We start from the raw sequence: 22753 nt of genomic DNA, 5'->3' as shown, positions 1-22753 counted from the left end.
GCTCCTCCTGGCATCCCAGCGACTGCCTCCGGGAAAGGCGATAGGAGCTGCACCGGGTGAGGAATGCAACACAACATAATGTGGCTTGGGCTAAGGCACGCAATAGGCACGCGGTTCAGCATATACACAAACAATGGAGTGTCTGCATTGTAGCTCTAGTCTCCAAGTAGCACTGTAAATACACATACTAGTGCAAAAGGCCTTCTACAGGCCCTTCTGTGACTTTGTCCAGGAGCACCCTGACCCGTTCACAAAAGGATCTTCACAGTAAAATTACATGTCTTTTATTTTTCCTCCTTTGTTTAAAAAAATATCATTCAGCTTTCAAAACAAATGAACTGTTCAGAAACAAAAATATAACATCAAATTCTTGCTTTTTTTATATAGTGTTTTACTTCTCTTTCAAATTGCATATATCTGACAACATCTAACACTGAATTACTTTAAAGGCTTGTGCTTTAGAAACAAAGTTCTAGGACTTTCAAGCTACCTGGTTTTTGGTTTATTAACAACATTTACTTCCTGAACCTCCAGCTCACAATTGTTCATGGCAACAGATATGCTGAGGTAGGACTGTAGTGTGGAGTCACAGGTGGGTAACAAAACATGGTTAGAGGGAGTGCTGCTCTACCACAATACCACTCTAACTACTGAAGATGCACCTGATGAAGCAGACCAAACAGAAACCATTGGACAACCCTTTCCTCTATGGCTGCAGCTTGAATAAAAGGCAGGGTACTAACCATGGGTGACGCTAACACACATGTCACAGCAGGCTGTGGTTCTGGACTTCCTGGGCTGCCAGTTTTAGTGGAGGTTCAAGCACCAGCCAGGACTCTGCAAACGCCTCTTCAGCCAGTGAGGGAGTTTGGAGAGACTGCGCATAAAGACATTCTGTGCGGAGTGAGCAGGATGGAGCTTCTCTTGGAAGAAGTGGATGGATAAATTGTTCAATTGGCAGCGATGGTGTCTGGAGAACATGTGACTTCAATCAAATGATAAGGAGTAATAAGAGTTGCAGAAAGTTAATGAGACCTGAACAGCAGCATAATGACAGTTAACTGGAGAGAAAAGATCCCTGAGAGCAAAGCAGAACTGAGTACCACAGATGAAGGTTTTGTATCTTCCTGGATTCCTACAAATTCCTTTCTTTTTGGATTTACACTTGTAGCTAAGTAGTCATTTGGTTATTTCACATTTCAAAGCCTGTCTCAGATGAAGGTTTTGTATCTTCCTCTCAAACTGGTCTGACAAAATGACCTTGGAAGGAGAAATTGTACTGACAGAGGCCCTCCTTAAACAGGCCTTCTATGCTGGCACCACTCCAGAGAGACCCCTGTGAGAGATCAACTCATTTGGGAGTAAGTTGCTTCCTTCTGCCTAAATGGTGGGGAAAAATCAGGCACTAGCCAAAAATTCATTAGGATTAAAAATCCCACCTTCAGCAATCTCAGGCAGTCACGGAAAAGATATCCTGGGTTTGTCTGTTTTTTTTTTCTTGGGCGGGGGGGGAGGGATGATGGGGACAGAGGAGTGTGTCGGTTTGTGGTTTTAAGTATTATAAGTTAATCATTGCCATAAGGTGACAGCTTTTTACAGTCAGTCTTAAATCTTCTATTAACTAGGTTTTCTCTCAACTCCACTTCCTTCCTAAGAACAACTGTCAGCATCCATTGACACCATAACTAATGAGTCCCACAAGTAATTAATCCCTAACTAAATGACAGGTGTTATTAGTTTGAAACAAGCAATGAGGAGAGATTTAAGACCTGCACGCAGCATAACTAATTTAACCATACTTTAACCTATACAACAGCATTTGAATACTGAGTGTCAAACGTCAGTCCAAGACATAAGAGGAACAGATGGTTACATCCCTAATCCAAGACAGTGCTAGTGTTGCCATTCTGGATGACAGAAGAAGTTCTCTTCATTTTCCCACACTAGAGTTTTTGTTGGAAACAGATGGTGTCACCAGAAGACCACTACCTAAGATCAAGGTATACTAGCCTCCTTACAAATAGATATCCCCAGCTTCATGTATATAGGGAACATTTCCAAAGTGTGTACGGCTGTAATGTGAGAGTTCTGGGCTAAGGTAACTTAAGACCAAAAGCCCGAATCATTCATCATTTTGATGGCAAAGTTTATCATTCAGTGCCATCATTTCTGAGGTGTGATCCAGTCTGTAATTGCTGAGAGTGTAGGCTAGCTGTTAAATTCAGAGTCGTAAATACTGCAAGCAAAAAAGTACCTACTACTCTCCTCAGGTACTTGTTTCTTGACATCATGACCAATTCAGGCTGTCCAATTTGTACTACAGTGCAATTTATCATTGTTTCACTTTACCTCTGTGTACCCAGTTAAAATAACTTAAACTAGCCCAAAGAAATCCCTTTCTTTTTGGATTTATGCTTGTAGCTAAGTAGTCATTTGGTTGTTTCACATTTCAAAGCTTTTCTCAGTCAGTCCCTCCAATTCACCAGTCATTTTGTTGGCTCAAGCTCAGTCCTCTGCAGTTCTGCCACAGTTTGCAGGTGGTTAAGTGCTCATCCCAAATGCAAGCGCAGAAACTCCTGAATCTTTCCCCAGGAGTGTTCCTGTGCATGGGCATGTGCTTTGCTCTCTCCACCCCCCAGAACAGGCACGCCCAGGACACGATCCATAGCTACCTGACAAAATGGAGTAGAGGGAGGATCAATTCGGTGACCAGCTCCTGGATAACTCAGGAGTTTAAAGTTTTCTTTTCCATGCTGGCGTAGACGCCCAATTGCCAGCTCAGCATATAAGGAGCTCTTCCACATACGATCATCTTCCCCTACCACCAAGAGAAAGTGACCTTCTGCTTTTTCAATGGGGATCGTGCAAGGAGAATTGGCAGGATTTGTTGGGTCATCCAGAGCTTCAAAAATGTCAAATACACCATTGTCAGAAACACTGACCTTTTTCATATCAAAACGCAGCCCAGGCAGAGTCATCTCACCATAATGGAGGTCTGCAACTGTGTTTGAACTACAGCCGGAGATACAGACAGCAGCCACTACTTCAGGCAGGAAGGTGATCATGGAGAGTGCTAATTCTGCCCCTTTCCCAGTCCCAATCACTCCAACTCCTGGTCCCTTCACCTTCAGGTAAGATAGGGGATGGGGAAGAGGGGAAGAAAGGAATAAAGGAAGTGTAAATTATAATGGGTTTAGCCATTAAATGCCTTTGGAGTTGTATTATTAAAAAAAAATTAAAAAATAGGTTACTTATTGATGTGACCTGTGGGAAAGCTACAGCCTGGACCCTGGCTCCTCTCTCTGTTTAGTGTCTTGTTTTTCAGAGACAACAAGAGCTGGCAAATCCCATAAAACAACACAGACACAAGAAATACCATCATTTGGACCTCACCTAGTCCTAACTGCTTATTTTGATGCTATTTTCTCTTTTTCCTAAAACAGGCAGCAGGAAAATCAAGCACATGTCTCAGGCAAACAAAGTAACCTCACAAATGACATTTGAAGGATAAGTAATTTTCAGTCTTGTCCTTTCCTAGCCCAGAAAGTAAACCTGAAAACAACATCCCAAGCCATCAAATCCATTCCTTTGCTGACTATTGCACAGCTTTGTACCATCTTCTCTTAAACTAATTGCTTTCATTTTAAAAAATAATTAAATAATCTTTTATCACCACTGCTCCTGTTTAGACGCTATTCCAGCACTTCATAGAATCACAGAATAGTTAAGGTTGTAAAAGATCTTAAGACCATCAAGTTCCAAACCCCCTGCCATGGGCAGGGACACCTCACACTAAACCATGTCACCCAAGGCTCTGTCCAACCTGGCCTTGAACACTGCCAGGGATGGAGCATTCACAACCTCCCTGGGCAACCCAATCCAGTGCCTCACCACCCTTACAGTAAAGAACTTCCTCCTTATATCCAATCTAAACTTCCCCTGTTTAAGTTTTAACCTGTTACCCCTTGTCCTGTCACTACAGTCCCTAATGAAGAGTCCCTCCCCAGCATCCTTATGGGCCTCCTTCAGATACTGAAGGCTGCTATGAGGTCTCCATGCAGCCTTCTCTTCTCCAGGTGGAAAAGCCCCAACTTTCTCAGCCTATCTTCATACGGGAGGTGCTCCAGCCCCCTGATCATCCTCGTGGCCCTCCTCTGGACTTGTTCCAACAGCTGCATGTCCTTTTTATGTTGAGGACACCAGAACTGTACACAATACTCCAGGTGAGGTCTCAGGAGAGCAGAGGGGCAGGATCACCTCCTTCAACCTGCTGGTCACGCTCCTTTTGACTGTTCTAATGATCAGAAATCTAGTTTCCAGCATGAATTTATATCCAGCTCATGCTAGAAGTCACTCTGCAGTCATATGCATATCAACCTACACAGGACCTACACTTTTTCCATTATTTGGCCTAAACCTTCCCAGCAGAAACTGACACTCCAAAACCACTACTGCCACCACTTGGGTGTAACTGCTGAATCCTCCCTTGTACTGAGGTGTCTCATTCCACTCACCTTGGGGTGACGCTGTAGGAATCTAGCTGCCTCCTCAAAGTACTCAAGTTGGAATTCTTTCATGACCTTAGGCAGATCTTCAAAGTCAAAATACGGCAGAGAAAGAGCAGCAAAGCCACGGGTAGCCAGGAGACTGGATCTAAATTCAACCAAACCTCCTTCATCCCCATACATGTCGATCACTCCTGGAAAGGGGCCATCCCCTATATTAAAAAGAAGGTGTATAGAGGACAAGTTATCAAACGATCACCAGATAGTTTTCAGTGTAAGAGTGAACAACAAAATACGGATGGCTGAAGAGATTTTCTGTTAATACTCATTACTTTTCCATTTGCACAGTACACATAAGAGAACCAGTGCTGTAGCCCACTTCAGCCTTTTTCAAACTATGAACACGTTCTTACCTTCCTGTAAGAAATACATGAACAGTTAAACTTGGTTTTTTTTTTAAATGCGTTTTTCAGTGGTCTTAACCTACCTCCCGCAGAACAATCAGACCCTGAATCATCTCTTTTCCCCACAAAGAGGTCATACCTTAATTAGCAAAATGCAAGCTCATTACTAATGATGCAAGAGCACTAAGCCGTGGAAGTAAATCCTACAAAACTTACACAAACTCTGGAATAAAGTGCATTGAGCAAAGCACAGGAAAGAGACACCTGTTCCTCTAGGAAATCAACTGGGCTTAATATCTCTATCTCAACATCAGCACTGTAACATTTGGCAGCAGAACTGCTACTGCAGATGTGAAGAGAGCTGTATGGGTATGGTTATGTGTGCGTGACTGATACACAGATAAGTATGTGCAGACATGTACAATCAGTCCCACAAACCTACAGAAACAATCAGAACCACAATTTGAAATGAATATGGTTTTGCAGCCAAGATTGTGTTGTGATATTACTGTATGCCATGCCAGCAGATCTTGAGTTAAAAGGCTAAGGATACTACACTACCTGTTGGAACTAAGAAAGACCCCTGGCCACCAGATGTCACCACCAATGTGCACGGATCCAGCTTGCTACAATTATATTGGCAGAAAAAGTACATGCTTGAGCAAGAATGCATTAACTTTGGCATTGCCTATGTGCAATAAAGGCAAGACCCTCTGGCTTTTCAAGGTGATTAAGAAAAAGAAGTTTTGGACAAGACATAGCAGATGGTGGAAATCTTCTAACTTAAAGCCTTAGGAAGTCAGAGAAGGACTTAAACATGCTTTTGGGCTCCTTTTCTTTCAGTTCTGTAATTTTCCACAGAAGTTTAATATTCTACTTGAGAGAAAATATGCCTGGATAAATTTATCATAATGCCATGATCAGCAGTAACCTTTAGTTAACAACAGTCAGCCTAGATGGCTAGGAAAAAAAAGTGTGCATTCATTTATCATCCCTACCTGGAAAGCTTTCTAGCAAGCATGTGATCGGAACACAGTCAAGCATGAATGTACTTCTCTCTCATGAAGACAACCTTTTACACAAGGATCTTGGACTGCCTACACATGCCCAAGTATACAGTTTCTGCATAGCTCATCAAAAGAAATAAATGGGCTAGTCAACTTTACTATTGCTTAAAAACAAAGAAAACCTTTCTGTAACTCTTACGCCTGAATTGAGAAACCTCTTTCATATCAAAAGTAAAGTTGTAAGCCCTCTCATGTCATCTCACTTTTACTAAAACTGGTTCACATTTAACATGCCTATCTGAGTAATATTAACATTTTCCCATTCCAGAAGCAAAGAAAGGCGTGGTAGCAACGCTGTAACTGGATCCTCCATCAAGAAGGGCACCAGTATCACTTAAGCAACGATTCCAGATTTTGCCATGCTATTGCAACACTACAGTTTCTGAAGGGAAAAATGCAGTTCCATCTTTCAGATCTCTGGATTCCTGCTGAGCTCAGCAGAAATCCAGCTCATCTTCTAAGGGAGGATATATCAAAACAACCACATCTCGGTGATGAAAAGCCCAGCATGCTGATTAAACATTTGAACCAAAATTCAAAGTTCAGTCTCTGTTGTTGCTTTTTTTTTTTCCTCCCCTCTTCAGTGGACTTTGGATCCTTATCTAAATGGATAAAAAGATTATTGGTTTGGAGATAATTCCCTAATACTTAAATCCCTAATAACTCTAGTGATATTTACAGGATTTGCTTAACCGAGCTGCTACAAATTAGAGGCAATAGGGAGGGCAGTTCTAGTAGCATGACACTCAGGGAAATACAAGAAGTTTAAATCATGGCTTATGCATACACACACCATCATCAGTGTAAAGTTTCATTTTCCAGCAGCACTGCCAGTCCATCAGAATATCACACCTCATAAAGCACAACCATTCCACAAGGAGAACAGGTAGAACTTGCTCAGAAATCTATTTTGCCTTTATACCATAGTACAACTGAAGTAGCTCAACTATTAACTTAGCTTTGGCTCTGGTGTAACAGAGGAGGAATACTTGTATTTTCTTGAATCTCTTCCACTGTTCTGATCACTGGCATGTGTTTCACATGGAAGAAAAATACCTTTTCAATTTGATCATGCTCAGGGTAAAATCCTTGGGAGATTTAGCACAGGCTCACACAATGAAGTGTATTAGATTTTTTCAGTGTTACAGATTCTGGCAAATCCAGAGCAAACACCAAACCTACTGAAAAAACACAGACCAAGAGCAGCTACGTTGCACACTCACAACTCCTATTCATTCTCATTTAGCTTCTGTCCCATAAGAGCCATCTGCCCGTGCCTGCCCTGCTCGGCGCTGCCGGCGAGGACCAGGCAGTGTGGCCGTACAACAGGCGGGCCGGGCCGCGTCGCGAGAAGCCTTCGGAAACGTCTCCGCCAGATTTCAAGGAAAAAAAGCCCTGTCTGCAGGGTGGCGTTCAGCTCTCTTATGGAATATGGATTTCCCGGGTGATACCCTTTGCATATGTTTCTTTTAGAGACTTTCCTTGCTCTGACCAGAGACAGCAGGGCCCCGTCAGCCGCAGGATGAAGGTCTCCGGCCGGGCACTCACCCGGCGGCAGGAAGAGAGAACCCCTTACTCTTCCCTCCTTCAGCCGGATCCTCCGCACGCCGGGGGCCGTAAACCACCTCTCCACCTCGGCCTTGGCCACCACGGGCCCGGGGAAGGCGCCGGGCTGGCTATGGCCCTGGTGCACCAGCATCTCCACCTTCATCGGGGTGCCGGTGCTGCGGGGAACGAGCCGCTGGTAAGGCCTCTCCATGCCGGCGGGGGCGAGGCTCCAAAAGAGCCCCATGGGCTCCACGCCGGTGTAGTCCCCGCCCTGCGAAGCGTCCGTGCCCAGGTGCAGCTCGCCGCGGCCGTCCGCCCGATAGTGCGCGCACGACTGGAAGAGGCATCCGCGCTCATCCGCTGCCACAGCCCGCAGGGTCACCGGCTGCCCCGGGCCCAGCCCCGCAACCCGCGTCTCCACCCGCTCGTCCGCCAGCGCGGCGGCGGGGGACACGGCCATGCTTACGGCCGGTCGCCGAGGGGCGCGGAACAAGGCCCGCACCGGGGCCGACGCGACAGCGACAGCTCTCCACATGATGGCGGCAGCTAGGCGGCAGCCCTGCGCCAACGGCAGAAACGGTAGCGCTGCCGCCGCCCCGTCCAGACGGCCTCAATCGATAGCAGAGCCCCCGGCCCTCCCGCCCGGAGCCGGGGCGGGAGTGGTCGATCCCCACCCGCGGCCATTCCCGGCCCCCGGAGCCTCCCCCAGTCCATCCTGAGCAGCGAGCCGCTGGCTAACGTTTGGTTTTAATCCGTTACAAATACAGGGAACGCAAACAGCATAAACATACCTGCAGAATTCACTTCAACACGAACAGCAGCCCAGACCACATCCACCCGCCTCGGCACTGACGCGTTAAAACCTGACTTCTATCCAACAACGCAACGCACCAGCACCCCACGAGCGAGAGTCAAGTGCTTCTCGCCTCAGACTCGCACTCGGGTGCCAGGAGTTACGGGGTATCCCTAGGCAGGGGTTGGGAAGCGTTCGGCTGGTCCCCATTCCTCAGGGAATGTGGCCTGTGTGGCCTGGCGGGACGGAGACGCGACGCAGGGCCACAAACCTGCCTGCATGGCGCTACTCCATAGCAAGGCAAAGCTGCCTCGTGGAGCTGCCATGCCAGCTTTACGGACTTGCTATTTTTATCAGCGCTTCCAAGCAGGCAGCTGTGGAGGCATAAAGGGAATATACAAGCAGGGAGAAACGACCCTCCAGCAGTGCTGTGGACCTGCGCAGGGATATACAGCCTTGCTGAGGAGATACCTGTGAGGAAGGAGGCATGGACCCAGAGGTAGAGTGCAAGCCAGATCGTTTATTGAACAGATTACATGATATTTATATGCTTCCAAGCAATTAGCCAAGCACATCTGTGTTTCCCTTGCGGTTACATCACGTGAAAGGTCCATCTGATTTTCTTATCGACATCCTCTTTCCAGTTCCGATGTCCTTGTTCCTTGCCAGCTCCAGCGTCTTCCAGGTACCAGTCAGGGACAGGTCACTCTTAATTGCCTGCTGTAGTTCCTCCTTCCCATGGTCTCTCACAGCTTTGATACATTCCAACCCCCACAGATACCCACCAGCAGCTCCATGTATAGCTGCTAATGGGTCCAATTCTGTTGTTTCTTCATGCTTACAAACCTTCCAAAACTGTATAAATGTCTGATTTCTAGTTCATGTGCCCAGAACATCACATTAGGCTGTGGAATGTTGTTGGCTATAAATGGGAGATGTATTCTCTGAAGATGCAGGCACAGTATTGCTTCTTTTGGTGAATGAAATACTAGAGACTAAGTGTTAAGGCAGATGCATCTCAGTGATACGGGAGAAGAGGAAGGAGCAACAATGTGCACAGGGAGAAAGATTAGTGGAGGCAGGAAGACAGAATAGCTGCTTCCAGAAAAACCAGAGCCCAAATCTAGCTCTGGTAAGGACAATGGCAAACATAATGTTTCTTCTAAGAAAACCAAGGCAAATTCTTATCCCAGTTCTCAGCTTGAATAAGTTACCTTCCAGTGAAATTAACATTTAAAGCAGATCCAACCTTACCACCATTTTTCTACAGCTTGTAATCCCATACTACACATAACATGGCACTAAGACCTCTAAACGATGTTAGAGGAGGGTGTTAAAAGAAAGCAGCCCTCGTGCCTTCACTTACTATCATCCCCCAAGAAACCCAACAACTTATTCTCTGATGTTCTTTGTTCTCATTCAGAGGCATATAACATAACAAATTTGAAACACCAGACTTTTCCTCTCTAAAGTAACCTAAGTCATATCACCGCTTACGAGATGTTCCAGATGGCTTGCCCATGAGGTGTTTGCAGAAGAAAGCTCGGATCTGCTACCAAGCATCTACCTGTGCCTCACAGTGTGCCTTGGGCTCTCCTCCCCAAATCACAGGCTTGCCAACCAGCTGGTGCATTGAGGCTGCACACATTGGGAAAAAAGGGGGTCAATGTAGTGCCCTGCTCCAGGATAGCAGACTATCTCAGGCTTTTCCTTCCCGTGAGCTTGCAAACGTTTGCTCCCCTCAACTGCAAAGAATTCACTTTTCCAGTTGTGATCATCCTGGCCAACAATGAACAAGAAGCGACACTCAGCCTTCTCCAAAGGGATGAAGCTTTGGTGGTCAGGCCCTTCTAGTGGGTTGTTCAACAACATCAGCAATCCCAGACTTGCTGATCTTGACACATTCTGGACTGAAACCAAGGGATGGAATGGTGATGTCCTTGTAGCAGAGCACTGCGCCCGTATTTGCCACTGAGCCGTTTATAAGGGCAGTGGCTGTGATACCCTTTAGGAAGGAGACCATGGAGATACACAGTTCGCCCCCTTTGGAAATTCCAAGCAACCCAATCCCTGGGCCTTTAACCTGGAAGGGAGAGAAGGGAAACCACAACCACTTCTTTAAAATGTTGCCATGTCCACAGCCATGTCTGTCCTGAATCTGGACCCCCGGTACAGGCATCTAAGTCCTGTGTGCAGCACCTATGTCTGAGGGACCCTGGAGCACTGTTTGATCATAAGCCCTGCTGAGACTGCAGCATTACCCCAACAAATCTACAAGGCTCAGTGCTGAAGCATATGCAGAGGGTACAGCTGTGCTTGTAAAAAGCATACAACGTGCAGCCCCAGATTCACTTCTCTTATACGGCAATTCAGGGGAGAAGGGGGAAGGTGCACAGGAGGCCTCTTCTACAAATACCTCCTATCAGTGCAAAACAGTATCAGCAATGACTATGGTACTCTCATCCATTATGATAATATCTATATGAATATTTCTTATATTCAACCACTGCCTTTGAGTCCCCTATTAAGAAGTTAAATGGAATAGCAGACTCCACATCAGCCCTCTCCTGTTTGTCTAGTATGCTTGGTGTCTAACTCACAGTGAAAGGGGAAGTATGTGAGGTAATTACTAATTAAAATGTATCTTAAAAAAAATATAACCTACTAAGCCCATTTTTCTAAGCGAATTGTACAGTCCTCTGGAGTCAGTCTAGGATAGGTTACCTCCATTTTCTTTTACACAGAAAAAGTAACTAGAATGGGAAGACTAAATGATCTTACAGGCTGCTGAAGTGTTCTAAGGATACTGGAAGGAGGTTAGCTAATATCACAACTGCTCCAATATACAAAGACCCTTAGGGGTAAAGCGGGCTCTGAGACAGCATTAAAATTTAATACCTTCTGTACCTGATCACCAGCCTAATAGGCTCTAAACCTACTGACTGAGACATGGGGAGAAATTAGAAAACATAGCTGAAACTTTGCAACATGTTAAAAATATGGTGAGGGTATGAGTGGAGGTGTTAATGGAAGGCTATGGTAATGCTCTCAGGGATAAAAGGATATGTGGGAAGCATTTTTCAGAGTTTTTTGGGCAGACAGGTGGCACAAACATTTAGGGTTAGGGTAACTGAAAAGCAACCAAGACCTTTAACAACTGCTCATCTTTCTGAGGTCAAGGAAGGTGTTTATTTCAAGGCCTACAGAGAAACCAGGTGTTGCCTTGTGCAGTTCTAGTTACTGTCATGCACAGCTACCTGGAAGGAGTTGCAGAACTGGAAGTCCAGTAAGCCTCCAGACAACTACCACCCTGGTTATGACACTGGGTTGAATGAAGCAGAAATTATCAGTATGTGACCTATGTGTCACTGTGTCACCTGGCCAGTTCAAAAGGAAGAATTGGAATAATCTACTAGAGAACCATTGTAATGGGAGTTAAAGATATAAAACAAATTAATTACAGCCAACTTGAATGAAGGTGCTATTTTAAGTACAGCAGCTCTGCCGCACCTGCAGTCTGACAGGACCTGACTAACGAGTTCCCTCTAGTGACAGTGTCAATGAGCAAACCAACCTGGGTGTGTTGTAAAAATAGTTTACGGCTTCTTCAAAATATTCCAGGTGGAGTTCCTTCATCTGTTTGGGAAGATCTTCATAGCCATAGTAAGCCAGAGCCAGCACAGTAAAGCCCTAGTTGGCCAGCAGTCATGCTCTATTCTAGGAGTCCTCCTCCAACTCTGCACAAGTCAATAATGCCTGGAAAGGGGCCATTTCCTGCAAGAGACTACAGGACACATTAACCCACAACAGGCAAGGGCTTGCCCACCAGGCTCTGCCCAGCCCTGGCACCAGCACAGCCGTAGGAACTGGGAGGATGGTCAGGAGTGCTAGAGGGATGAGGGAGGGATGCCTTCACATACCTTTTAGGTCAGGAAGCATCCGACTCTTTCACTAATGGATTGTACAAGGGTTTTAAAAGGCAGTCATTCTGTCCGTCGTACCCAGAGCTGGGTATTTGCTCCAAAGAGACCTGCAAAGGGAGAACTGCTTCCTCATGCTCTCTGACTGTTCCTGGGATATGCAAGTAGAGGTACCTCTTGCTCAGAGCTCCCCATGTCTGACTTAGTGGTGTGAAACAAGTGGAAGCATCTGAGGAAATTCTCAGCATTGTCCTACTTTGAAATACTAAGTGATCAGAGGTATTGGGTAGTTGCAACAGTCTTTCGCTCACTGTGGAGATTGCCCTGCCTCTCCTAAACAGGTGGGGTACTTTGGCATCTACCACTTGGGTATGTTGTCTGGTACCCAGCCCTCATGTATGGCAACTTCTGTTATTGAGAACAACACTTCTTGGCTTGCAGCACTGGATTTGATCACCAGATTGATTTGATCACCTTATGCTGGAGCAGATGCTGAGGGAAAGGGCCCTGAAGGCTTAAGCAACACCACTCCTCCACACTTGGTGCCCTAAGAGAGTGAAGGTAAGGGGGCTATGTGTCAGCTCCCAAGCTCCTGCAAGTTCCACCCTGGGATGAGAATGGTCAAGATGCAAATTTCCCTGCTTCTAACCAAAGCACAGCAAATAACAACATGGCTTTCAAATCTTGGTCTCTTTATTACAATTCCCACCCTAGTAACAAAGCTGAAAAAGTTCCATATTGGGTGGAGGAAAATCACAATGGATGTAAATTTATCAGAATGGCTTTTTACATGACATTTTGGGGCCAGAGCACTTCCTTCTGAGGGGAAGATGGAAAGAAGGCATAGAGGGCAAACTAACCTTCCTGAGGGTTAACCAGAGATATCCTGGCATCTTGGTATAGCACCCATTCTTACACACTTCCAGCAGCATAAAAATTAGAGATATTTCCATTTGCAATGAGGTAGTCACCATAAGAGTGGTGAAATCCCTACTCCAAAATTCAGCATTTGAGAGGTGTTGCTTCAAAGTATGAGCTGAGGAGTGTATAGAATCATAGAATCATAGAATAGTTAGGGTTGGAAAGGACCTTGAGATCATCTAGTTCCACCCCCCCTGCCATGGGCGGGGACACCTCACTAAACCATGTCACCCAAGTATGTATGTATGTATGTATGTAGAGACCAGAGTGATATGCAAAGTACTGTCCAGTATTAGAAAAATAGAAATCACCTGAGAAATTTAGCTGTGCATATGATCTGTTTTATCAAGGCTAATGCAAATCTATCATCCATTCCTTGAGCAACAAAAGTTCAGGAAAAACTGAAAAAGCAAACCCAGTTCTTTTCTGAGTTACGGATGTGCAAAGTCATGGAAGATACTGTAGTTGTACTGATACAGCTGTGAACAAGGTTTGACCTGATAAATGTGAAAGAATTTAGCAGATCTGCTTGTTCCAAGTTGTGTGTTGCTTGCATGTTCTTTTTTTTTTTGCACATCAGTTGTCATTTAAGTATTTGTGGAAAAAAAGCCTGGATCTGTGGCCAGGCATGAAGCTGGGCTCTGCAATGAGGCCCAGGCTCCCCACCCATGACTGCCTGCTTGTGAAGAATGGGATGGTTTCCTATGGGGGACAAAGGGAAAAAGGGAGCGTCAATGCAATGCCCTGTTCCAGGGTAGGATTGAATCTTAAAGTTTTCCTTCCCTTGCCTGCAGAAGCTTGCAGACTTCAGTAGCACAACAGACACTTTTAGAAAACTGGTCATCTTGTCACACAATGAATAGTAACTGTGCCTCAGCTTTCTCTAGTGGGATCAGGCTTTGGTTGCCAGAGGCTTGAAAGGGGCTCATGAAGATGTCAGTTAAATCAAGAATATTGGAATCAATGACCTTGACCTGTTGTTCATCGATGACCAAAACAGGGATGGTTTTATCTTTGTAACACAGAGGAACAATTGTAATGGCCATAGAGCCATTGAGGGAACCAACGAAAGTGATGTTCTTGAGGAAGGCGGCCATGGCGAGACACAGATCAGCTCCTTTGGAGTAACTGAGCAGGCCAACCCCTGATGCCTTCACCTGGTAGAGAGGCACAAATCCTCATTAGTACCGAGCTGAAAAACACAGCAGCTAATTCCTGGAGAAGGACATTGTATAATGATAAGAGTTTGTACAAAACACCATGAAGGAGGTGATGGCAATGATTAGTGTTTCTTCTGGACAAGTACCAAGCACCTCACCCCCTTCAAACTGCTGTCTTTGGTAATGTTCCCTGCTGCACTGACATCAGGCAAGAGAGGGGGAACATGATTTTACTGATTTGAATATAGGTTGTAGGACACAGCTAAAAGTTATCAGTATTAAGACACTGGCAGATGCTCTTTACTTTTCATTTTTGAAACTGTAGGAGGAGATTTGGTGGCAATTCATGAAGGCTCTCTCCTGCACAGCCTTCCTGCTTTGTTATGTCTTAGCTGCCTCTTGGGAGATTTCTTTGTGATCTCTCTCCACCACCCTTCTATTGTGTACCTGTTTGAACTTTCTTCTTTCCTAGAACTCAGACGCTCAAACTCTTGGCAGATGCCAGCCACTCCAGGTGAGTATTTCAGCAGCTTCCTCCAGAGGTAACTCAGGCAAAGTGACAGACACTTTGGAGAAGTGCTCCCTGGAGCCCAAGGGACATAGAGGGTGCTCCTACCTGTGGGTGCTGCAGCATATAATTCAGTGCCTCTTCAAAATATTCCATGTGGATTTCAGTTGGCTCCTGGGGCAGTTCCTCTTATCGGTAATAAGCCAGGGCCCATATGGCAAAGCTGTGGTTGGCCAGCAGGCCGGCTCTGTGGTCAAAAAGATCTCCTCCTGCGTATCCATGTATGTTGATGACCCCTGGAAAGTGTTCTTCTCCTGGAGCAGACAAGACAAAGAGTATTGCCTAAAATAACTCCTCTCAGTTTTTCTGGTTTAGAAGGCATAAAACGAGGTACACAACAGGAACTGCAGTAAAGCATCTTTTTTGGGGAAAGGACACAATCAGTGACTCAGGTATGTAATGCCAGCAGCTGAAAAAACCTTAGAGTATGTTGCAGAGGAAAAAAGGCTCAGGAGCAGAAGTACCTCTTGGGTAAGGTCCAAACCCTTATTTGTTTCAGGAATCAGCAGTATTTTTGCATTGTGCTTAGGGCCAACAGACAGAGACTGGTGAAGGCCAACTTCTCCCTGTAAGCAGCCTTGTACCAATGATCACTTCATATAGCAATGTAAAAATCTTCAAGGTATCATGATTTAATAGATGTAATATTTTCAAATAGAAACTGTAAGCATTTGTGTTGGTATTGTGGCTGTTGAACATCTGGGATCCCTTGAAAAGTGTTAAGTGGAATCCACCAAACCAGCTCTTTGGGGTCATGTCTCTGGCTGTGATCACTATCAAATTCTGCACAGGATGCCATGGGTATCTCACTGGGTGATGGGACAATTGTTGTTTGGATCTTTCACTTTTGGCCCAGCATCCTTTTTTTTCTCATCCTGTGAAAATCCTGCTCCTGACCACCCAGTGCAAGGGAAGAGAGTGCTCTGCATGTTGCATTACTATAGTCCAACGGGTTTTGGGGCTGTAGGGCCCAAGGAAGCTCCCCAGGCCAGAAAGAGTGTCCCTAGCCATGTTGAGGAGTATGTAAGACCCAGCTCACCCCTACTCTTGGCTTCAGGAGAGCCACAGGCCTGAGCGTGGCCATGTCTCTCAACTGTTCAGGGGTGTCCTGCCCTGCACCATGGTAGTCTGTGCATCCTCAAATAGGGCTGCAGGTGGAAGGTGGGGACATGCTGCTGGGGATCATGGAGAAGAGGGGAACACACAGCACCTGCTTGCTCTCTGCCTTGGGCCAGGGAGAGACTTACCATCCCAAGCAGTGCTGTGCACTTCCTTCAGCTGCTGTTTGCATGCAGGCAACAGCACATCTGCTGGTTCTCCAGAGACTCTGAGCATTCAGAGCAGTAGCTGTGAACAGAGGCCAGAAGCGCAGTTGTCTGTAGCCCATGGCTCAGCTGAGCATAGCAGGACACTGTGGGCTTGCACTGAACACGCACAGAAAAGGTGCTGAATAAGGCCATGGGAGTGCTCAAGGGAGGTGGGGCAGTACTATAGCAAAAGTCCTTTGAGCTGTCTATCTTTATGTGGCCCTAGGTGGTTTGCTGAGGAGTATCCAACTCCTGAATCTTAACGTGGAGATGTATGGCACAGAGAGGGCTCCCAGGAACCAAAACTCACAATGAGGTATCTCAGTGCAGAACAATTTGAATGGTGGCAAAACACTTCTCCAGCTGTGCAACAGAAGTACTGCCTACAGACCAAGCTTACAGTCCTGCTAAGATGAAGATTGGCTGTGGTGGCAGCAGGATGAGAATAAACTCTTTCTGTCCTGTGCATAGGAAACAATTCAAAGCACCAGGGTGTGCAGCAAGGGCCTATCATTTTAGAACATACACAAAAGGAGTGTGCTGGGGGACACTGAGGAGATGCACTAGCATCGGGCTTGCTGGAGCAGAGGGACTCTCGGCTTCAGGGAAGCAGGACAGTTTGGATACAAAAAAAAAAAAAAAAAGTATGAAGATGGCTTCTTCCACCTCCTATTCAGCAGATGGGGCAGAGGTGAGGCAGGGAGCCCTGGCCCTGCTGTGGGTGAAATGCTGAGGTGTGGAATCAACCCTCCCACACCCGGTACTCTGTCAGGGAAGTCTACATGTAGCTGCCCAGAAGATGGTGCAGGCTGGTGGCATCTTGGGCAATGCTTACACTTCAGAAAGGTGCTCTGCACCTTTTCCAGAGCAATTAAATGATTGTCTTTTCCTGCTGGAAAGGTTTCATCCCTGTAAATGTTCTTGAGTCCCTGCTCCTTCCCCTTTCACAAACTGATGATGTCCACAGGGACCCCAACACAGTGGACCATATAGTTAGTTGCTGCTGTGCTGGGGGAGAAGGAGGATCCCCAAAAGCCTCCCATTGAGGAGGACTGCCCAGGACAGGCACAGAGTCCCTCTCCACCACTCTCGTCTCTAGCTTTTAGTCTCTAGCAGCCCTCCTGGCACACTCACTTTGACTTGCTGTGCTTTTCTCCATGTTTATAAACTTCAAGCTCTGGGCAAGAAGGGTTATTCCTCTGCCTGCTTTCTGCAGTCATGTCCTGGCATCCACACAGGCAGGTGGATTGGGAATGTTAGGTTGGTCAGCGGTGCAGGCAGGTGGGAGTAGGGGAAGAAAGGACAGGCTTTCATGGACTCCTCTACAGAGGTTATGGAACAGCTTGCCTGGACAGAACGTTGGTTTCTTAGAATCATAGAATGGTTAGTGTTGGAAAGACCTTAAGATCATTGAGTTCCAGCCCTCCAACACCTTCCAATAGACCAGGTTGCTCAAGGCCCCATCCAACCTGGCCTTGAACACTGCCAGGGATGGAGCATTCACAATTTCCTTGGGCAGCCTGTTCCAGTGCCTCACCTTCTTCCTTATATCCCAGCTAAATCTCCCCTGTTTAAGTTTGAAACCATCCCTCCTTGTCCCATTACTACAGTCTCTGGTGAAGAGTCCCTGTTTAGAGAGAACAGGATGGCCATGGCCAGTACTCACCGGGAGGCAGGAAAAGCGTTGCCCGGATCCTCCCGTCTCGGACCGGGACTCTGCGCACCCCATCCTGCAGGCACGCCCGCTCGTGCTGTGCTTGGGCCTGGAGCTGCCCGGGAGGGTCCCCGTGGCCATCAAATACGTCCAGCTCCAGGACGAAGGGGGTCTGCACGTCCCACTTCACCAGCCGCCAGAAGGGCTTCTGGGGCTGCAAAACCCAGAGCAGCCCCATGGGCTCCAGGCCGCAGAAGCTGCCTCCCGGCAGAGCGGGGCAGCGGGCGAGGTCCAGCTCCCCGTCGTAGCCGGCTTGGTAGCGGGCGCAGGTCTGGAAGAGCTCGCCCGTCTCGTCCCGCAAGGACGCCCGCAGCGTGATCGGCTGCCGCGGGCCCAGGCCCTGCACGGCGATGGCCAGCGGCTCGTCGAAAAGGCTGCAGGTGGCGGGCGAGAGGCGGATGGAGGGTGCCGCCGAGGAGAGGCTGCAGGGGGAGGCCATCGCAGGGGGAGGCCTATCACAGGGCTCCGTGCGGCGCTGGGCCAGGGCAGCCGCCTCTGCCAGCCACGGGAGCCGGCCCGGCACAAGGAGCCCGTCACCTGCCACATGGCTCCTGCGTTGATGCCTTCACTGTGTCTGCATTCAAGATGAGGCTTCTCTTACCAGTGCAGCTTAACACACACAGGCGAAGCGGAATCAGGGCAGGAGCTGTGTGGGCCCATGCAGTGATGGGAGATATCAAGGCTGCCTGGAGCCACCGCTGGCTGCAGCCCTGTCAGTGCCCATGGCAGGGTGGTATTGGCACACCAGTCCTCTGACTTTGTGGAAGCATCTCCAAAGGGTGATAATGCTGCCCAGACACGTTAACAAACACTGCACTTATCTGCTGTGGTAGCAGGTCTCTAAACAGGCATCCTGGTGACTGTCCTTGCAGGTCTGGACCCAGATGCAGCTCTCCTCCTTGAGCTTCTCTCACAGGCTCTGCCTTTCCTCTCCCAAACTTGGCTGAACTGCATGATCCCTTCAGAAGAGGTTATTGCTTTGCTGCATGCAGACCTGCAGACAATTGGCACCACAGTCTGGGAGCATTTTAGCAGCTTGCTCCTGCCACCCCCATGGACTGCTGCCAGCAGAAAGGCCACCCCTGTGGCAGCTGCATTGGGATAGCAGTGGGGCAGCATGGCAGGGTATGGCACAGAGCTCCTCTCCAGTCTCCTCTACTCCAGCTCCTGTTCATGACAGGGCACGTGGACACAGGTCTCCTGCAGCAGCAGGAACTGCAAGGTGGAGTCCCATGGGGACCCTGTGCTCCCCATCTGGTGTGGGGCTGCAGCTCGAGCAGGGAGGCAGGCAGGGAGCACCTTTAGGGCTCAGGAGCCACCTACCCCCTGGGACAGGAACCCACCTTGCTCAATGGACCCATGCCAAGAGGGGCGGGTGTTGGCCCTGTGCTACTGTGGGCTCACAGGGCCATGGCCTAGGAGAGACAGCCCACGAGCCCAGTGCCACTATCCTGGCATCTCCTGGGACTTCAGGTCTTGTGCTTATTGGCAGATGACAGCAGTTGGCATGGCTGCTCCAAAGACTTGCATCTCTCCCTCCCTCATGCTCTGCCATGTGCTGTTCTTGCCCAGCTGAGACAGAGTGCCTTACCCATACTAGGGCAGGCCCATGGGTTTTGGCTTGCCCAGTTGGGAGCATGGATTACAAAATACTCCAGGTAGGGAAGGGCCTGGGAGTTTCATTTGGTACTAATTCTCTTATCAGTTCTTATCTCTTACAGAAATTTTGCAGTCCAAACACAAAGCAGCAGGTGTGTATCCTTTGAGAGAAGAGTTCACAGCAGCTTCCCAGATGACCAGACCATATCGGGGCCAGAAGTGGAAGTTGCCAGGCAGACCACATCCTTCGCAGAGGAGAGGTGAATCCAAGGCACAAAAGACAGAGCTCTTCCAGAGAGAAGGTCTGTCTCACTGCAGCCTGGAGCTCTTAACCAGAGATACCAGCACCACTACTTTTTCTAACACCCCATATTGCACTCCATATTGCACATCAGCAAAGATGTTTTCATTTGTGATAAGACATTAATTGCAAATGTGGTGAAATCTCTACACCAAAAGATGCATATGGTGGAAGTTGCTTTAAAGTACAGCTGCAGATGGCATTTGCATGGGGCAACCACAGTTATATGAAGAGTATATTTAAAGTTCACAGGCCACCAGTGAGATAAATGGGCATGCTGCATATTAAGATCAATTCAAATGTTGTCCCTTTTCTCAATGCCTGATCAAAAAAGACCAGGGAAATGACAGAAAATGTGAACCAAATTTAACTTAAAATTGTAGGTATATCAAGCCATGTTATTGGGGTTATACCAGTGCAGGTGTGATCAATATTAATTCCATAAACAAAATATACATCTAGCATTGACTTTCTTTGAGATAGCAAATATTTTTCTGGTTTGATTAACAAAACACTTGCCATTGCAGAAGTGATCTGCCTGCCAGGAATGAAGTGCCTGTCAAGAAAAGAGGTCTCTAGAATACTTCATGTGAGAGAAATAATGTTTCCCCATACTGAGGATGGATCTTTGCAATATTAAGGCTTTGTAATCTTAAGGCTTTGCAATATTGGGGCTGGGGCTACGTTACTAAGGGAACCAAAAAAAGGGTTTGAAATACCATGACTTAAACAGACACACTCTGTAGTTAAAGACAATATCATGTTTGGGCGACCGACACACTCTGTGGTTGAAAAGAATGCTATCTTTGTACAACCTATGAAACTAAGGCAGTGCAAACTGGTTCTGTAGTTAAACAGTAAGTTGGGGTACCATATGTCTGCTAGAGAGTCATGAAATTGAACCATAAAAGGAGATAAATAACTAAGACAAAGGGGTGTACAAAACCGAGTAAGGGAAGATGTAAACAGAAGGTGACAGTTAGGACGTAGATTATATGCTTTGGATAGGCTGTAAACCTTGGAGTACCCAACCAATGTGGAATCAAGGGAGGGAAGTTGAGGACAGGATAGGAAATGCATATCAAAGTTCTGCCTTTGATGTGTGTGCCTACTTGCTAGGACACCCGTTTTTGCAAAAACATTAATAAATAGCTGTTTCACTGCTGTATCTACCCTGAGCTTTTAGAAGAAAAGTTTTATCTAGAGACCATTTCTCACACTTCAGAGGCATGTTCAAGACTTAGTCAACTAAAGCTGAACTGAACACCACGCAAGGCAAATGTCAGCACAACTTCTTAGCTGGACTGCAGCTGAAGGTAACTGGTGAGGACATTCAGGTACACTGAGAGATTGATTGCACTAAGTACATAGGGGTGATGGCTGCCGTTGCTGGAGCCAAGGGGCTGTTACCACATGCAGTTGCACATTTGGCTCTTGCTGCCATATGACCCAAACACCAAATGTCCCTGGCAGTCCACTAAGCCATGGCATCTCTAGCGCAGACAACAAGGGGCAGCTGTGAAAATTATGAGTCTCCTCTGTTTTCCTGGTGAATATATCCCAAGGAGATCTTCAATATGTAAGAAGTATAGAAAAGATCACAATGCCAGTTGTCTGAACATGTTTTCCTCTCCGTGCCAGATCCTCAGTGATAAAGTGTGACATCAGAAGGTTTAATGAGGGCTCTGACAAGCATACACATTGTCACTAGGCTCAAGGCTATTCTAGCTTGTGCATCTGCTGCGGTGGAGCAACATGGGCTGGTCAACAACCCTCCCTCCTTCTTTTTGATGGGAGAAGTCTCTGATTAGAGGCTGTGATCTGTGTGTGGGAATGGGAAATTGTTACTGCTATAAAACATTGTGAAATCAAGCAATTGCCTGTTTTTTCTTTATCGGCACACTGCACTGTAGAATCATCAGTACCCAAGAAGGGTACCTTTGGATCCAGTATTATCAAAAGCCATAGAAGATGCATGCTCCAAAAAGCTGCTCTCATTTAAGACACCTCAGAAATCAAGGGAATTGGGTGAACTTAATTTTGACGCTCCGCTTTGTACTTGATTGCACACATACATTGCCGAGGTGAGCAACATTTACTGAGGTGAGCAGCCCCAGAGAGGACGCCTTCAACACCTGAGCAGGGGGAAGGAAGCTCACCGTCCGGGAGCGTCAGCTCACAGCGGTGAGAGCCACCGAGGGAGCCTCAACCCCTCCACAGGACCTGCCCAGGAGGCGGCAGCTCAGCTGACGCGATCAGGGACTCACAGGGGGCGGAGCCAGCGGGGGCGGAGCCAGCAGGGGCGGCCCCTCCCTCAGCGGGGAAAATCCTCGCAAGCCGTTGAGGAGGGCAGCTGGCGGGCGGGTGAGCGCTCGCCTCAGGGCCAGGCGTGGGAGGTCTGCTGTGGTGCCCGTGCCCGGTGGCAGCAGCGGCGTGCCCTGCCCAAGGTGCTCGCAGCCAGGGCCGCGATACAGGGTGAGAACACAAACTTGCCGATGCTGCACTCGATCCCCTCATCCAGCTCATTAATATGGATATTAAACATAACTGGGCACAACCACAACACCATGCCCTGGGGAACACCACTTTTGACCAGCTTGTTATCAATATTGTAGCCAATTTTGGTTTAAAGTATAAATTTTACTAAACTGAGTAAGCGATAGCAGATAAAACAGCGCTGGGTGCGCCGGGGAGTCCTCCGCTCCGCCCAAGACGCGCACACGCGGTCCCTGGGAGGTGGTCCTTTCTTTTCGGTTCAAGGTCCCAGCCAATCCTGTCGCCCCTCCTCACTCGGATGTTGACATGGCTCTTCCCCATTGGTTCCCTTTGTTGCAGGGGTCTCATTACCGAGAAGTTTCGGGAAGTTTCGAAAGCTCCCAGAGGCTTCGAGAAGCGTCCACTGGAGCCTCCTCACCGTCGCAGCCCCCTCCCCTCCCCTCAAGCGTT

At 47.4% G+C, this 22753-nt stretch overlaps 2 protein-coding genes across 2 annotated transcripts; both read right to left on the bottom strand.

Annotated features, from left to right (window-relative positions):
- Positions 1-268: 268 nt before the first annotated feature.
- On the bottom strand, positions 269-8165 carry LOC134172527 (acyl-coenzyme A thioesterase 5-like). Its single transcript, XM_062635684.1, has 3 exons — positions 7525-8165; positions 4515-4717; positions 269-3125 (listed from the first exon to the last, which is right to left on the bottom strand). The coding sequence occupies exons 1-3, from the start codon at positions 8057-8059 to the stop codon at positions 2550-2552; spliced, it is 1314 nt and encodes a 437-aa protein (XP_062491668.1). The 5' UTR covers positions 8060-8165; the 3' UTR covers positions 269-2549.
- Positions 8166-9232: 1067 nt separating this feature from the next.
- Positions 9233-18974, bottom strand: LOC134172525 (acyl-coenzyme A thioesterase 1-like). The gene is given in 8 exon segments (XM_062635683.1): positions 9233-9982; positions 9985-10178; positions 10180-10400; positions 11892-11908; positions 11911-12032; positions 12034-12091; positions 17860-18379; positions 18382-18974. Coding segments are annotated over 8 exon segments (1383 nt in total). The 5' UTR covers positions 18454-18974; the 3' UTR covers positions 9233-9803.
- Between the last annotated feature and the right edge of the window lie 3779 nt (positions 18975-22753).

This window comes from Pezoporus occidentalis, unplaced genomic scaffold, assembly GCF_034315485.1.
Source record: "Pezoporus occidentalis ecotype Australia unplaced genomic scaffold, CSIRO_AGI_Poc_V1 ctg46, whole genome shotgun sequence".
Lineage (NCBI taxonomy): Eukaryota > Metazoa > Chordata > Aves > Psittaciformes > Psittacidae > Pezoporus > Pezoporus occidentalis.
The sequence above is the reverse complement of the archived record's forward strand: the minus strand, read 5'-3'. Positions and strand labels throughout refer to the sequence as shown.

What these genes read in the sequence shown, in the direction of transcription:
- LOC134172527 (XM_062635684.1), bottom strand. Translation starts at nt 8,059, where the DNA reads ATGTGGAGAGCTGTCGCTGTCGCGTCGGCCCCGGTGCGGGCCTTGTTC. An exon ending in TTCTCTCTTCCTGCCGCCGG is followed by an intron (nt 4,718 to 7,524) that starts GTGAGTGCCCGG and finishes TTTTTAATATAG; the next exon opens with GGGATGGCCCCTTTCCAGGA. An exon ending in TCCTACAGCGTCACCCCAAG is followed by an intron (nt 3,126 to 4,514) that starts GTGAGTGGAATG and finishes TCTTACCTGAAG; the next exon opens with GTGAAGGGACCAGGAGTTGG.